General features: G+C 38.4%; 1 protein-coding gene across 1 annotated transcript in view; it reads right to left on the bottom strand.

Annotated features, from left to right (window-relative positions):
- ALDH1L2 (aldehyde dehydrogenase 1 family member L2) overlaps window positions 1–15,626 on the bottom strand; it is a 53,565-nt gene that overhangs the window by 2,404 nt on the left and 35,535 nt on the right. Inside the window, exons 16-22 of the mRNA XM_041757424.1 lie at window positions 9,838–9,925; window positions 9,288–9,381; window positions 7,868–7,967; window positions 7,166–7,264; window positions 5,065–5,230; window positions 3,217–3,322; window positions 340–539 (exon numbers count right to left, since the gene is read on the bottom strand). Coding sequence (XP_041613358.1) covers window positions 340–539; window positions 3,217–3,322; window positions 5,065–5,230; window positions 7,166–7,264; window positions 7,868–7,967; window positions 9,288–9,381; window positions 9,838–9,925 — 853 coding nt within the window. The remainder of the gene's footprint in view (window positions 1–339; window positions 540–3,216; window positions 3,323–5,064; window positions 5,231–7,165; window positions 7,265–7,867; window positions 7,968–9,287; window positions 9,382–9,837; window positions 9,926–15,626) is intronic.

The raw sequence follows: 15,626 nt of genomic DNA, 5'->3' as shown, positions 1-15,626 counted from the left end.
CGAAAGCTAAACCAAGTGCATGCTGAATGTCGGGTAAAAATACCAAGCCTATTTTAGCTAACAGATATTGCCAAAGTTTCCTTTTCCCTTCAACATTAATCTTATTTTCAAAAACACTTTTGCACACCATGTGGGTACTTTCCTGCCTGTACATTAGCTGAAAATGTTTAACGTTAACACACAACTGGTACCCATAGAAACCCAGATCCATTGGCCGTGCAGGAAACATCGTTGGAAACAAGATACAAGCGTTGCTCGAGACACAAAGCGGATTTCTCGGGGACACAGCAAGCGAAGGGATCGAAGGGATCGTGCCCTGGAAAAGCAGAGCATATGTACCTAAGTCTTTTCCGAAGCCCGATTGTTTAACTCCACCGAAAGGGGCTGCCACATCCGTCTTGTTGTACGTGTTAACAAAAACAGTTCCTGCTTCGAGTTTTTCGCTCACATACATGGCTTTATTGATGTCTCTTGTAAAAACCCCTGAGGCCAGACCATACTCTGTATTATTTGCTCGCTGTAACACTCCATCGACGTCCCTAAAAGATATTTTTAGGAAGACAAAACTTCATTGAATGTAAAGCAAGACATTCTGATTTTATGTTCTAATATTTTTCTCCTACATGCTAGGAACAGAAAAATACTACTGCCAACTGGCTTGCATTTTTATAAATGAAATATTCCAAGCTTACACTAAAAGAAATTCCCAGTGAGACATTATAGCTCTGGTATTATACTTTTCATACACATCATGCAACATCTTTTTAAAATCTGATCTGAAGCCATCTTTTTCATTTTTCTTGTTGGTTCTCCTTCCTGACTTCCCACCTCCTTCCCTCTCCCTTGAGTCCCACGTCTAGATATATTTTCAGAGTATTCCCCTTTCTTTCCCTCCCTGTCTCCAGAGTTTGCATACAGTTCAAGGCTCATCCATTTAGTACCTCGCCCTGAAGCCTTCCCAGCTCCCACCAGTGCCCTGGAGGAGGCAGTAGGGTGTAGTGGCTCTGAGAGGGCTCTGCAGTCAGGCTAACTAGGTGACCTTGGGCAAATGACCTCATCTCCACCTGTCTTTGTTTATTGCAAAACATACCAGTAATAGTGAAAGGACCTTTCCTGTTGTCATGAGGATTAAGTGACCTAATAATGCCTGGAACACAGTAAATGCTCAATAAAAGCCATAATCAGGGAGCACATATTCCTCCAAACTCAGTATTTTGGTTTAACTCTTTGTGTATTTGTGGTTTGCCTTCCAACTACACTGGAGGCTCCCTGAGGGCAGGGATGACCTCTTATTCTTCTTTATACCATGGTGTTAGATCATCAAATCAGAGTGAATTCAATTAATACAATTCAATAAAAGGAAATAAAAAGTATCCCTTAACTCATGCTTTCCCAGGAGGCCTGGGTGGCTCAGTGGTTGAGCGTCTGCCTTTGGCTCAGGGTGTGATCCTGGGGTCCTGGGATCGAGTCCCACATAGGGCTCCCGGCAGGGTGCCTGCTTCTCCCTCTGCCTGTGTCTCTGCCTCTCTCTGCATCTCTCATGAATAAATAAACAAAATCTTTAAAAAAGAAACCATGCTTTCCCTGGCTTTCAACTCCGTGTGGGTGCACTCCCAAGTAAGCAGAAGACGTAACCCTGCTCATCTCTTGGTTAGGTCCAAGTCCATGTCTGTCATGGTACGAGTATCTCATCTTTATGAGTGGCATCCTAATGTGTAAAACTGTGTGAATGTTCTACAGCATGGCCAGTGAATGCAAGCCAACTATTTCATCTGGCACTCTGGCAAAGAAACAGGATGTGTCTCCGAATGGTAGGAAAAATTCATCGTGCTGAATTTTTTGAGAGACGGCACAGTCTTCAATGTGGTGGCTTTTGAAGGGATTTTCCAAGGCAATCCTGACAATACACAATTTTAAACTTGCACAAGAAATTTGGAACTGAACTTAGGGTGAATTGAGGCTCTGCTAAAACTCTCACACTTCTTGATGCATTGCATATGGTAGGGACCCAGATATTTATTGACCAGCCTAATGGAGAAAGATGGCTTTATGCCATTACTTGTTGGGGACTATGAGATGACACAGCTTCATAGGATATCTTGTCTACTTCTAAGATAATAACAAGCACAGCGATGACAACAGCACCAATAGCAAACATGACTTATTTAATACTTAGAATGACATAAAAGGATAGATGCTATTAATCACTCAATTTCACAATAAAGAAAAGGCTCAGGCTGGCCCAAGCCCATAGAGGTAGTTGGGTGCAGTGAAGAGTGCAGACTCTACCCAACATGGCTGCCTTTGGCCCTCTGTGGTTAATTGTCCATTTCCTTGTCTGTCTCCCTCATTAGATGGTAAACTTCTCAAAGACAGGAACTGTGACCTATCTCAATTGATATCCTACAAACGTGGCTTCTAAAATCTGCATGTTTAACACAAAGACTATCTTATGGGGGGACTTTATGAGGTAAAGGTTAATAGGGCATCCTTGGATGAGTGTGTGAAAAGGTTGCTCACTATAGCTTGGTGTCCCCAAATATGTCTTACAATATGTCTATCAAAGACAAAAAACCCTCTGAACTCTGTATTCTGTTTTTTTCCACCTTCTCATTGGTTGAAGGAAAATTCAAGCCAGGATTCTGAAGAATTTTACCCAGTATACCATGAGAGTCTATTGTATTAAATATTCTTATATGAGCTCAGTTAACATATGACCCTCTCTGATGTGCTAAACACTTTGGAAAGTTCTCTGCACTATGATGAACCTTCATTAATAGCTGGTTATATGATGACTGTGAATATTTCTATTAGAGTTGAATACTAGGCTTTCTGGGGCATAAACTCCAGTGAAGGCAACACTTTTTCCTTGAGAAAATCACATTTCACAGATGTTGCCTTCCCTAGGAATGTAAATGTGAAAACCAATTCTGTTATTCTTATTTATCTTGAGAGGCATTTCAAGTGTTGGTGGTACAAAAACTAAATTTAGTTAGCTAAAGTTCCATACTGCCAGCCATTAATTTAAGCTATGAAGCAGAAATCTATAACCAATTCACACTGGTTAGCCTTCTCTTCTAATTATTTAAGTCAATTATTGTTATATAATTGAGCATTCCATATTCATTGATTTCTACAGTCTGTATATAGCACAATGGCAGAAGAAAAAAACACTTATCAAGTCAAAACCTGTTAAATTGTGCCTGAAGAACATACCCATTTTGGAACTTAGAAATGACCATAATAGGCCCAAATGATTCCTCTTTGGCAAGATACATGTGGTCTTCCACATCTGTGAACACAGTTGGCTCCATAAAAAAGCCTATTTGAAAAACAGACAAGATCATCAATTATAGGGTGATTAATTTTTAATTAATAGTTCTCTCATTTAATTACAGCATAATTTTTTTCCTTCCCTTCTGGGTCAGTAAAGCCAAGACAACTTTCATTTTCCTATTTGGCATTAGCATTCCTAGGCTCTTGTTTTTTTTTTTATCTGTTTATTACAGAAATTTCAAACATATGTCAAAGTAGTGAAAGTAGTATAACAAATCATAAAATAAATACTCTTATTTTGCTTTATTTGATTCATTTTTTTCTTGTTGAAATAATTGAAAGCAAATTCCAGAGCTTATAACTTTTACCTCCTGTATTTCAGTATAAATCTGTGAAAAAATAAGGCATTTTCTTCCATACCACAATCGTTACCACATTTAACAAAATTAGTGTTAATTCCTTCTTCATGATCTATATTTCCATTTTTTCCTCAAAAGTGTCTTTTTTTATAGTTGACTGGTTTGATTCAAGATTCAAATAAATTCTATACATTGTGTTCACTTGCTAGATCTAAGTGTCCTTCAATCTAGAACATTTCACCTCTAATTTTTCATGCCATTGGCTTGTTCAACAGACTGAGTCAGTTGTCCTGAAGAACATATTGCATTTAGATTTGTCTTTGTGTCCTTGGGATGATATTTAATTTGTTCCCCTATCCCTTTTATTTCTTGTAAATGGGAACTTTGACTTAAAGACACAATTAGATTCAGGTTAAACATTTTTGGTGAGAATACCGCACAGGTGATGCTGTGTACTACACACTGCATCCCTTAGGAGACACATCCTGCCTAGCTATCCTGTTTTCACTGTTGCTTAGACTGACCAGTGGCTCCAAGCTGTGACAACTTCACCTCTCCATTGTAAAATTGTGTTTTTCTCCTTGAGAATGGCAAGCAATTTTGGGGGAGAAACTTTGGTACCTTGCACATACTCAGATCCCCATCAACCTCTCTCCCAATAACGTTAGCCTCCCTTGATGATAACTGCCTGAATCAATCATTTCATTCAGTTAGGAGTACAAAGTGCTGATTTTTTTCTGTGCCATCATTTTTTTCCTACATTAATTAGCAGGAATTCTTCTGTTAAAAAAAAAAAAGTCTCCTTTATCAGCCAGTTTACCCAGAAATTCAGTTTATACAGAAGACACAGATAAATGTTAAAATTTTCCCCTTCTAATTATCATTTTTTAGAGTAAGCTATTGGAGCACAATCCCCCTACAGTATTGAAAAATGGGTTTTTTAAGTTGTTGTTTGTTTTTCTCTCCTTTGGGGTATCATGACATTGAGTCATTCACATATTTCAGTAACAGGTATGGCTTTAGACAATAGGAATTAATCCTCCCAGGCTATTCTGGCTATGATTAAATCTCACGGCTCCAGGAGTCAAGGTCACCAGCACCAGAATGACACAGTTGTCCATTACACCTCTTACTGGACCGCCATGTAAGGGCCAGTCATGTCCATTCTGTGATTTGATTTCCACAGCCCTCTAAAGTAGGGTGCCCACATTTCATCCCATGTTACACAGGAGGAAACTAAGGCTCAGAAAAATTGTCATGTGCAACGTACCACAGCATATAAGTGGCCAGGTAGTATCTAGAAAATAATTCTTGCGACCATAACATAAGTGCTGTGATTTACTTTTGAGGCAAGATGGAGCTGCAGTGGAAACCATTACCATCCAATCAGAACCAGAGCCCAGCACGCCTCCTGCAGAGGTGATCTTACCTGGCCTGCACACTTGTCTTCCCCCATACACCAAGGTGGCCCCTTCCTTCACTCCAGCTTCACAGTATTGCAGAAGCTTTTCCAGATGGGCCTGATGGTTTTGGGGCCCGTGATCTGTAGATCTGTCAAGTGGATCACCAATTTTCATCTTTTTAATTTCTTCTACCTGTTTGTCACCCAGTTCACAAAACACAATTGACTGTTAATAATAATAACAATGGATACCCCTGGTTGAGCTTCTCCCATGTGGTGGGTGCTGTCTAAGCTGTCAAAAGATGTCTCTTAGTCTTCATGGGAGCACTGGAGGCAGGCATTTACTATTTCCATCTTACAGAGGGAGAAACGGAGGCTTAGATAGGCCCAGTGACTTAGCACACACAACCACTAAACACAGGAGAGTCTTCCTGACTTGAAAGCCCACGCTGTTAAATCACTGAGTTCTAAGAGACCATAACCTATGTATGTGACATACAAATGATCCTGAGTGTTAATCCATTAAAATGGCAAACCTGATGTTCTGGAATTTTTATTACTATAGCTCCCTTGTACTCCTCAGGACAGAAGAATTTCCAAAATGGCCACATGGTTATCTTTTTTCTCTCTTCTGCTGTGGCAGCCTGCTCTTGTGAAATGTTCATGGTATAACACACCAGAGGAATTGCTAGAACGTTCTGGTGAAAAGCTGTGTTCAAAAGCAGTGTTCATCACTGATATCTCTTAATGATCATCCCTGTGCACCTCACTTAATCTACTTGTGCATTTTCTAATGTTAAGTCCAATTCCAGTAAGAAGAAAGAATGAGAGTTACCACGACCCAGCAGGGCCGTGAATTTGAATTTGGGCCGGGTGAAAATCCCTTGGTGAGTGCTCAAGAAATAGCTGCTGAATGAGTGAACGAATACAACTTGTGTGTGTGCAAAACATGTGTATTGATGGACTGATAGGGTCGACTCTTGACATTCCTGAACTCAGCATTTGAAATGCCCACATGTTGAAGTTGTGAAAACCCTGTGATCCGTATTTTACTGAGGCACAAATTGAATTAGAGGGATGTTCAGGAGGTAGCCACTGCCCACCATCTGGCCTTTCACATGTCTTCTGTGTTTTCCATTCTCATGAAGAAAGAATGAATGCCTTTGCTTCTTAGAATGGGGAAGGAGAATTGACTCTGAAAAAAAGAAGCTGGTTGCTGGTTTTTCAAATATAAACAAATTCGTGATTATTGTTATCATAATAATGGCATAGTTTATTATAGTTCAGTTTATTTTAGTGCCACAGAATTCATCTTAATAGCTCTGTAAATGGCTTTTGGTATCATATTTATAGAATCATGACCAATCTATAGGAGAGGTATGTATGTATGTGTGTAGGTATGTATATATGTATGCATATATCTATATATCTATTTTAGTGGAGGAAATGATATACCGATCTGTTAACTGTGTATTGAGGATTTGCAAGGATCTAGTGGTATATCTCTCCTAGTCAATTTAGGAATTTACAAAAATCTAGGAGAATCTCTCCCACAAGTGTCAAGGATATAATTTACTATAAATATAGAGCAAGGTATAGGTAATAAAATCTCTTAGGGTTGGTTATTTTTCATGGAAACATACTTTTTTACTATGAAAAATTAAGAATAATATGAGTAGATGATATAATGAAATGCCATGTTCTCATCATCCAGCTTCAACAATTGGTTAACAGTTGGTTACAACTCATGGCAAATTTATTTCCTTACTTACTTCCTCCCCTTCTGGGTTATTTTGAAGCAAAGTCTAGACATCATATAATTTCCTCTGTAAATCTATCAGAAGGTAGCCCTAAAAGATAAGGACTGTGTTGTTTAATGTATATATATTTATTAATTATAATTATTGTATTTATTTATATTATATATAAACAATATAACATGTATTACTTATATACAAATGATATATAATAAATAAACATATAATATATATTAAAAATATATATGTGTGTATGTATATACACACACCACAGTACTAATATCACACCTAAAACTTCATCAATAATGCCAGAAGCCCTTTTCAATAAAAGCAGTTTCTAAACAACTAGAATAAATGTGAAGATGTCTTACCACTTTTGTCACAAATTCATCGTGGATGGATTCTTCCACAAACAAACGCCCAGCTGCAATACAATTCTCTCCTTTGTTGAAAAATACTGCCCCCATGCCCTTCAGCAGCAGAAGAGAAAATATTAACAGTACTTTGAATTGTCATAAAATCACACACACCAAGAATTAGGTGTTATTGGGAGACAGAAGACAAACAGAGAAGTCAGAAAAACAATGCCTTGGCCTAGCTAGTGATGAGAACTGCTTAGAGACACTTAAGAGTTTTGATCTAGTATGTTTTTAGGGATTTTTGTTTCTCCTTTACCCTTTTTGGTCCAGAGGTACTTCAATGTGTATGACAATAAGGCACACCACTGAGGACAAATTTTGTGTTGTAAGAAAATCTGCATTGTTCTATACATTTAAATATAATATTTGTATACCAAATTTTGCTTTTAAAATCTTGACATCAGTCTGTATAAATCATGAATGTTTAGAAAGATTCTCCTATCCTTTAAGTTTTAAAAACACTGTAATGATACAAATTATAAAGATATTATTTTAAAAATCAAGTGCTTTAAGAAGTCCTAAATCTAAGCATCAAGAGAGTGGTTTCTACTTATGACCAGACAAAACCAAATCTCACACTGAGATTTCTGATAAAAGAGATGAGATGTGTTTTAGGAGTAGGCATCTATTTGGTGGGATTGGACCCACTCTTACCATTCGCACAGCCTTGTCAAGTTCACAGTCGTTGAATATTATAAGTGGGGATTTGCCACCAAGTTCAAGGGAAACTTTCTTCAAGTTGCTCACAGCACAGCTAGAGGAAAATAAATGGGAAATGAGCATTCTCTCTTGCTTGTGCTTTTTTAGCTATAAATTACCAGTTAGCATGGAAAACATAGCTGAACCTCAGAAATATTGAGAAATGTATTCAAAGACAAAACAGGAATGGTAGAATGGGGGTAGCTGCTGAAGCCTGGTAATGTACATGGGAGTTCATTATACTATTCTGTGTGCTTTGTATATATTAGAAGTTTCCCATAATAAAATGTGTTCTTTTAAAATTCTGTGGTCAAATATTTATAGATCCTCATAGATAAATTCAGATTCTTTAGGCATAAGAATTTTGGTTACATAAAGGCCTAGTAAGGAATTTAACCTCTAACCCACATTCATTAGGGAAATAAAATATCAATTTTTAGAAGCATTATTTTCCCCTACTCATAATAGTATTGTTATTTAAAACAGTGAAAAAATACCTCCAAAAATTCAGAAAGAAAGAAAAAAAATCACAAAATTCGATTCCATGTCTCAATGTCCATTGTTTTTACCATTTTGACATACTTATTTCTGGTCCATTATCAATCATGGCCTTTGCCTTATTTAAAATGGGTTAGGATCACCTAATATATACAATTTTATACCTTATTTTTCCATTTATCTTTTATTTATTTATTTAAAAAAAGATTTTATTTATTTATTCATGAGAGACACACACAGAGAGAGGCGGAGACACAGACAGAGGGAAAAGCAGGCTCCATGTAGGGAGCCTGATGTGGGACTTGATCCTGGAACTCCGGGATCATACCCCGGGCCGAAGGCAGGCACTAAACAGCTGAGCCACCCTGGGATCCCTCCATTTATCTCTGAACATTTTTCAGTGTTATTAAAAATTCTCCAGGGACATGATGACATAGCACTCCATTACACTAACACCCTGCCTTATTTTGGACATTTAGACTGTCGGCAATCTTTTAAAAAATGAATGTTACTGCTCTTTAGGAATTCATTTTATAAAGAAGTCATATTTGTCATTTATGTCTTGGTTTCTTACTTATGCTCCAAAACCAATTTGGGCCACAGCATTAGTATATAAAATCTTTTTGTCCTGGATTGTCATAGCTACCAGTAGGGTGTAGAATTTCAGTATGCCTCTAGTTTTATTGATGGGCTTTATGCTTTGGAAATATTTTATTATATGAAAGTATTTCAATACCCTGCAATGATAAGTAGATTTCTCTCTTAAATCTGATGTGGGTTTTCTCCCTGCAAACATACTCTGTGTGAAAAAGTAAAAAGGAAAAGGAAAACCTAGTTTACTAGGATGTGGAGCAAATCAACACACTAAAACCAATACCTCTTCATGATCTGTTTGCCGATAGCAGTGGACCCAGTGAAGCCAAGTTTACGGATATGAGGATGTTCAGAAAGACGTTGCCCGGCTACACCACCTGTATAACCAGGGAATAAAACGTGAATTAAAACATTACTTAAACTCTTATGGTGTGAGTGGCTTTGAATTCATTGGAGTGGATTTCTAAACTCTCTTCGTTTGCATTTTCTGGATTAATTACAAATTGACAAAAGTCTAAATAATGTCCTCCATGCAATTATCAGCCCCCCAAAGATGGGTAAGCCCTGGTTTTTCATCTTCCAAAATAATTTTTAAAAGTTGAAACAGGTAGTTTTAATTGCTGTACAATTTCTGCTCCTCTCACCCTACTCACCCACCATTATATTTCTACTTTAAGATTTTTATTTATCCTTCAGTTAACTGTTTGGTTAACTGTATTTAGTTTTAATATACTGTAGTTATAAGTCGGGACAAGATTCCAGTGGGAAAATAGCCACTCAGCTGCTCCTGTACCACTCATTATTACAGCCAAGTGGGTCCTTTGATGGCTTACCTGAGCCTGGAATGATGTTGATTACACCCTTTGGAAAGCCTGCTTTGGAAGAGAGCTCAGCAAACTTCAAAGCAGTCAAGGGTGTGACCTAAGCAGAAGCAGACCACAATTATCTTCTTCAGACTCTGTCTTGTCCTGTAGATCAGTACCCTGCTCTTCCTTTCTGGTCATACTCCATTCATTTTATTTTTTCTTTTATTTGGACATAGTTTCAGACTTACAGCAAAGTTGCAAAAATAGTACAAAGAATTCTTATATATCCATCACCCAGATTTCTCAAATGTTAACATTTTGCTACATTTGCTTTATCCTCTATTTCTCTTTATTTTTCTCTCAACTGTATAAGAGTAAGATATAGACATGCCTGCCCCTTTATTTGTAAATAATTTTGGGTGAATTTTGTAAAAACAAAGAATTCCTGTGTTTAACCATATACAATGATCAAAACCAGGAAATTAACAACTCACTGGAAAATCTAATTTACAGACTTAACTAAGTCATCACCAAGTGTACCAAAAATGTGCATTATAGCAAAAGGAAATCCAAGATCATACATTGCGTTGCCATGTCTGTAGTCTCCTTTAATCTAGGAGAGTTTCTGAGTTTTTTTTTTTTATCCATTACACTGACATTTTTGATAAGCACAGGCTAGTAATTTTGGACAATGTCCCTTTGTCTGGATTTGTCTGCTGTTTCCTCATGACTTAATTTTGGTTGTGCACTTGTTCATATGCAAGAACTTCGGCAAGAACACCACAGGAGTGATGCTAAGTTCTTAGAGCACCATCTCAGAAGGCACATGGTATCAAATAGTCCCAATATTAGAAATATTAACTTTGATCATTTGGAAAAGGGAGTCTCCCAGGTTTCATCACTGTACGTTATTCCTTTATACTTTGTAATTGATAAATGTTTTATAGGAAGATGCTTCAAGACTATTGAAATATCCAGTTATGGGACACCTGGGTGGCTCAGTGGTTGAGTGTCAGCCTTTGGCTCAGGGCATGATCCTAGGGTCCTGGGATCGAGTCCCACATCGGGCTCCCTGCAGGGAGCCTGCTTCTCCCTCTGCCTGTATCTCTGCCTCTCTCTGTGCATCTCTCCTGAATAAATTAAAAAAAAAAAAAAAGAAATATCCAGTTACTCCTCCAAATTCCATCCATTAGTTTCAGAATACATGGATGACTTCTTCCTGAATCAAGTATTATGAGGACGGCTGCGATGCTGATTTTTTTTATCATTTCTCCTACATGTATTAGTTGGCTTTCCAGTCTAAGAGCTTTCCCTTCTCTTCAGTTAATTAATCAATCCATGTGAATTCATGGATTCTTACTTTATTCAATAGGCTATAATATTTTACTATTATTTCTTCTGATGTTCAAATTGTTCCAGATTTGGCTGATGGAAGCCCCTTTAGGATAGCTGTTGTGTCTATCTAACATGTCCCTATCATTCTTTGAGCATTTACATGAGATATTCTGGGCTCGTCTTGTATTTTTTCTGTTCCAGTCCTTTTTTCAAGGAACCCAGATTTCTTTTGGTGAAGAATGATATTTAAGAATTATGGTTATAATAGGAAATATATATTTGGTCTTTGTCTCTGGTTCCTACAACACAGTTTCTAAAACCCTTGCAATGTCTGGTGTGAAAAGTGTCTTTTGTATACTTATGACATGACTGGTAGCTGGGGTCCCGAGGTGGTTTCAGGATGGAGTCTGGTCACCAGAAAGACCAAACCATGATAAGAGGGTTGGAACTTTCAGCCTGACCCTGGAGAGTTGGGAGAGGCTGGAGGTTGAGTTCAATCACTGTGAGCAATGATTTAATCACGAGAGCAATGATTTAATCAATCTTGCCTGTGTAATTAAACTTCCTTAAATACACCTAGACAATGGGGTTCAGAGAGCTTCTGGGTTGACGAACACATCCATGTGATGTGAGAGTGGTAACCCTGAGCTCTACAGGGACAGGACTCGTGTGCTCATGATCCTTCCATACTTCATCCTATGTACCTTTCCATCTGATTGTTGTTTTGTATCCTTTATAATATCCTTTATAATAGGATATTAGTAAATAAAGTGTTTTCCTGAGTTTTGTGAGCCATTCTAGCAAATTGCACCTGAGAAGAGGGTCATGGGAACCTCTGCTGTAAAGCTAGTTGGTCAGAAGTACAGGAGGCCCAAGACTCACAATTGGCATCTGAAGTGGAGGCAGTCTTGTGAGACTGGCTAAGCCCTTCACCTGTGGGGTCGGTGCTAAAGCTCCAGGTAGTTAGTGTCACAAATGATTTAAATGGGGATCCCTGGGTGGCGCAGCGGTTTGGCGCCTGCCTTTGGCCCAGGCCGCGATCCTGGACGACCCGGGATCGAATCCCACGTCGGGCTCCCCGGTACATGGAGCCTGCTTCTCCCTCTGCCTGTGTCTCTGCCTCTCTCTCTCTCTCTCTCTGTGTGTGACTATCATAAATAAATTAAAAAAATTAAAAAAGAAAAAAAAAAAACAAATGATTTAAATGGTAGGACACCTACTTGGTGTCCAGAGAGTTAGAGAACAGGTTGGTCTAGGGGGAAAACCCCCCACATATTAGGTATCAAAGAGTTGTGAGTAAAAAAATTTCAGAATTTTGGAAACAAAGATCTGGACACTATTGAAATGTTGCTTTTCCTCTCAGGAGATAGGGCTGGGGAAAAGCTGTATGTGCACTCATATACACGTGTATCTACTTATATGTCTACCTATCTGTCTATCTTCTTACCTATCATCTATCCCCACAAACACCTATATCCATTTCCTTACCTAGCTATCTAAGTATATTAAAACCTATGAGTTTGGGGCAGCCCTGGTGGCGCAGTGGTTTAGCACCGCCTGCGGCCTGGGGCATGATCCTGGAGACCCGGGATCGAGTCCCGTGTCGGGCTTCTGCATGGAGCCTGCTCCTCCCTCTGCCTGTGTCTCTGCCTCTCTCTCTGTCTCTCATGAATAAATAAATAAACAAAAATCTTTTTAAAAAAAGAAAAATATAAAACCCATGAGTTTGTGAATACCTCTAACCAATATCTCGGGCTTTATTCAGTAATCTTTTTCCCTTCTTATGTTTGTAACTCTCTTCTCCAACAGTGAGAAACATGGCTTCCAATATCCACAGAGCATTCACTAATTTGCACAACTCTAAAATGTATAGAAAACAATTTAAGAATTATTAAGCCATGTTCTTACAAAGAGGAAGTGTACTAACTAGAATCTGATATTTATTTTCTGTGCCCTTTAAGTTTGAGGGCATTAGTCCAAATGCCTGTCAAAAGTTACTTGGGTTAATGTTTCCTCCCTTCCTTCAATGGGATCATGTTATTCATTTAAAAAATAGCTTAATTTATTTGTTTCTATTTGTATTCAATTTTAGGGTTTTTGCCCTATCTGGGTTGATTATATTTTGTTTGTTGTCATTTTTGAGTTTGGGAAACACACTTCCAAAAGTGAGGAATTCACAAAAGGTACATTAGAGAAGTGTTGTTCTCTATCCTCTTTCCCCCTATCCCTTCTACCCTGTCTCCCCATGGTCCTGTAGATGACCATTAATCTTCCTATGTTTCTTTTGCTCAAATGAACAGATATATGTCTTCTTATTTTCCCTCCCTTCTTACACAAAGATGGCATAATATGATCTTATTTTTAACATCTCTTATAGCAATGCATAACCCAGAAGCAAAATGAAAGTCATATTTTCACACTGTTAAAATCCAATGCTGATTAAATCTTAAATTAGCACTTTTTTTTGGTGTGGTCTCAATAAATGGAATGTGCAAGAAGATCGTGGAGGTGTGAAAAGAGAATAGTAGAACTTCTGTATGTACATATTCTAACTTACAAAGATAGGCAATCAGCTAAACATAACATTATGTGGCTGGAAAATGATACTGTCACTCTGTCTGAATGAAGGTCAGATGGTCATGGGTCATAAAAGTATGTGCTAGAAAAGAACAGGAGCTCACAAGTCCAAGGGAATGATGGTGTTTCTTCACTTGCTCATTTGCTTTCAGAATATTGCCACGTGTTGAAGTTTATAGGCCTGGTTACATGGATTTGCAGACTATATTGTTACTTTAACCCAAACTTCATAAAATGGACAAGTGGTTGAAAAAGATGAAAAAGAATCTGTATAGAAACTGCATAATAAATTTTAAAAAAGAAACTGCATAATAAATAATACTACCAAGGCAACAAGAAAACAAGAAGAAAAAGGCAAGAGGCATGGCTAACACTCTCCCTCCTTCTAGTAACAGGTCCACTGCAGTAACATTGTGAGGTTTACAAAGTGGCAATCTAGTTAGACTTCATGAGAAATTGGCCTCAAACATTCGCAATTATCAAGAAGGTATTTGACATAGTAGATTTACATCTACTACTGCTAAAAATGATCCTGGAGCAAAGTGTAGGTTATTATGCCTTGATATGAAATCATGATTAGAAAAACATTTAAAGGGACACCTGGGCAGCTCAGTGGTTGAGCATCTGCCTTTGGCTCAGGTGGTGATCCTGGCATCTGGGATGAAGTCCCACATTGGGCTCCCCGCAAGGACCCTGTTTCTCCCTCTGCCTGTATTTCTGCCTCTCTCTGTGTCTCTTATGAATAAATAAATAAAATCTTAAAAAATTTTTTTCAAAAACTAACTACCCTGAATTAATGATAGCTCTTTTCAGAACAAAAAAGATTTTTATATCATTAACAAACACAATAAAACAAATTTTTCATCCTTATCTAATCCCTTTTCTTTTTTTTAATATTTTATTTATTTATTCATGATAGAGAGAGAGAGAGAGAGGCAGAGACACAGGCAGAGGGAGAAGCAGGCTCCATGCAAGGAGCCTGACGTGGGACTCGATCCCCAGACTCCAGGATCACGCCCTGGGCCAAAGGCAGGTGCCAAACTGCTGAGCCATCCAGGGATCCCTCTTTTTTTTTTTTTTAAGATTTTATTTATTTATTCATGAGAGACACAGAGAGAGAAGCAGAGACACGGGCAGAGGGAGAAGCAGGCTCCATGCAGGGAGTCCGATATGGGACTCAATCCCAGGACTCCAGGATCATGCTCTGAGCCCAAGGCAGACACTCAACCGCTGAGCCAGTCAGGCGTCCCTATCTCATCCCTTTTCATTTCTACTGGTTTTCTTTCATTTGGCTACTCAGTTCTGCCAGCAGGACTTTTGCTTTAAATGACATATGGGAAAGCATCTAGGAGTGTTCTGGGCAAGAGTAGGTCATTGCTAATGTTATTATTGGGTTTGATGAAGTGGTCAGAACCTGCCAGACCTGGACCAGTCCAGACCATGAGAAAAAGCCCCCTGATTCAGTCTTCCTGACATTCATTCACCCAGGACATTCATATTGGAGATGGTTTCATACCATCATCACATAAGATTATGCAATAAAATAAAAAGATATCTACAGCAGAACAATAACAACTTTGGGTGTTTCATTTTCAGGATTAAAATTAAGTTCAATCAGTTTTTAAAAGGATTTATTTATTTATTCATGAGAGACACAGAGAGAGGAAGAAACATAGGCAGAGGGAGAAGCAGGCTCCCTGCAGGGAGCCTGATGTGGGACTTGATCCCAGGACCCTGGGATGACGTCCTGAGCCAAGCTGAAGGCAGACACTCAACCACTGAGCCACCCAGGTATCCCTATGATCAACCATTAAACTGTCAGTTTTAAATTGCAGAGGGGGTTGGACTGTCATTTCCACGGGGAAAGAAACTGTGTATGGGGCAGTCCCCGTGGCACAGCGGTT

The sequence above is a fragment of the Vulpes lagopus genome, chromosome 5, assembly GCF_018345385.1.
Source record: "Vulpes lagopus strain Blue_001 chromosome 5, ASM1834538v1, whole genome shotgun sequence".
Taxonomy (NCBI): Eukaryota; Metazoa; Chordata; class Mammalia; order Carnivora; family Canidae; genus Vulpes; species Vulpes lagopus.
Note: the sequence above shows the minus strand (reverse complement) of the source record. Positions and strands in the feature narration are given on the sequence as shown.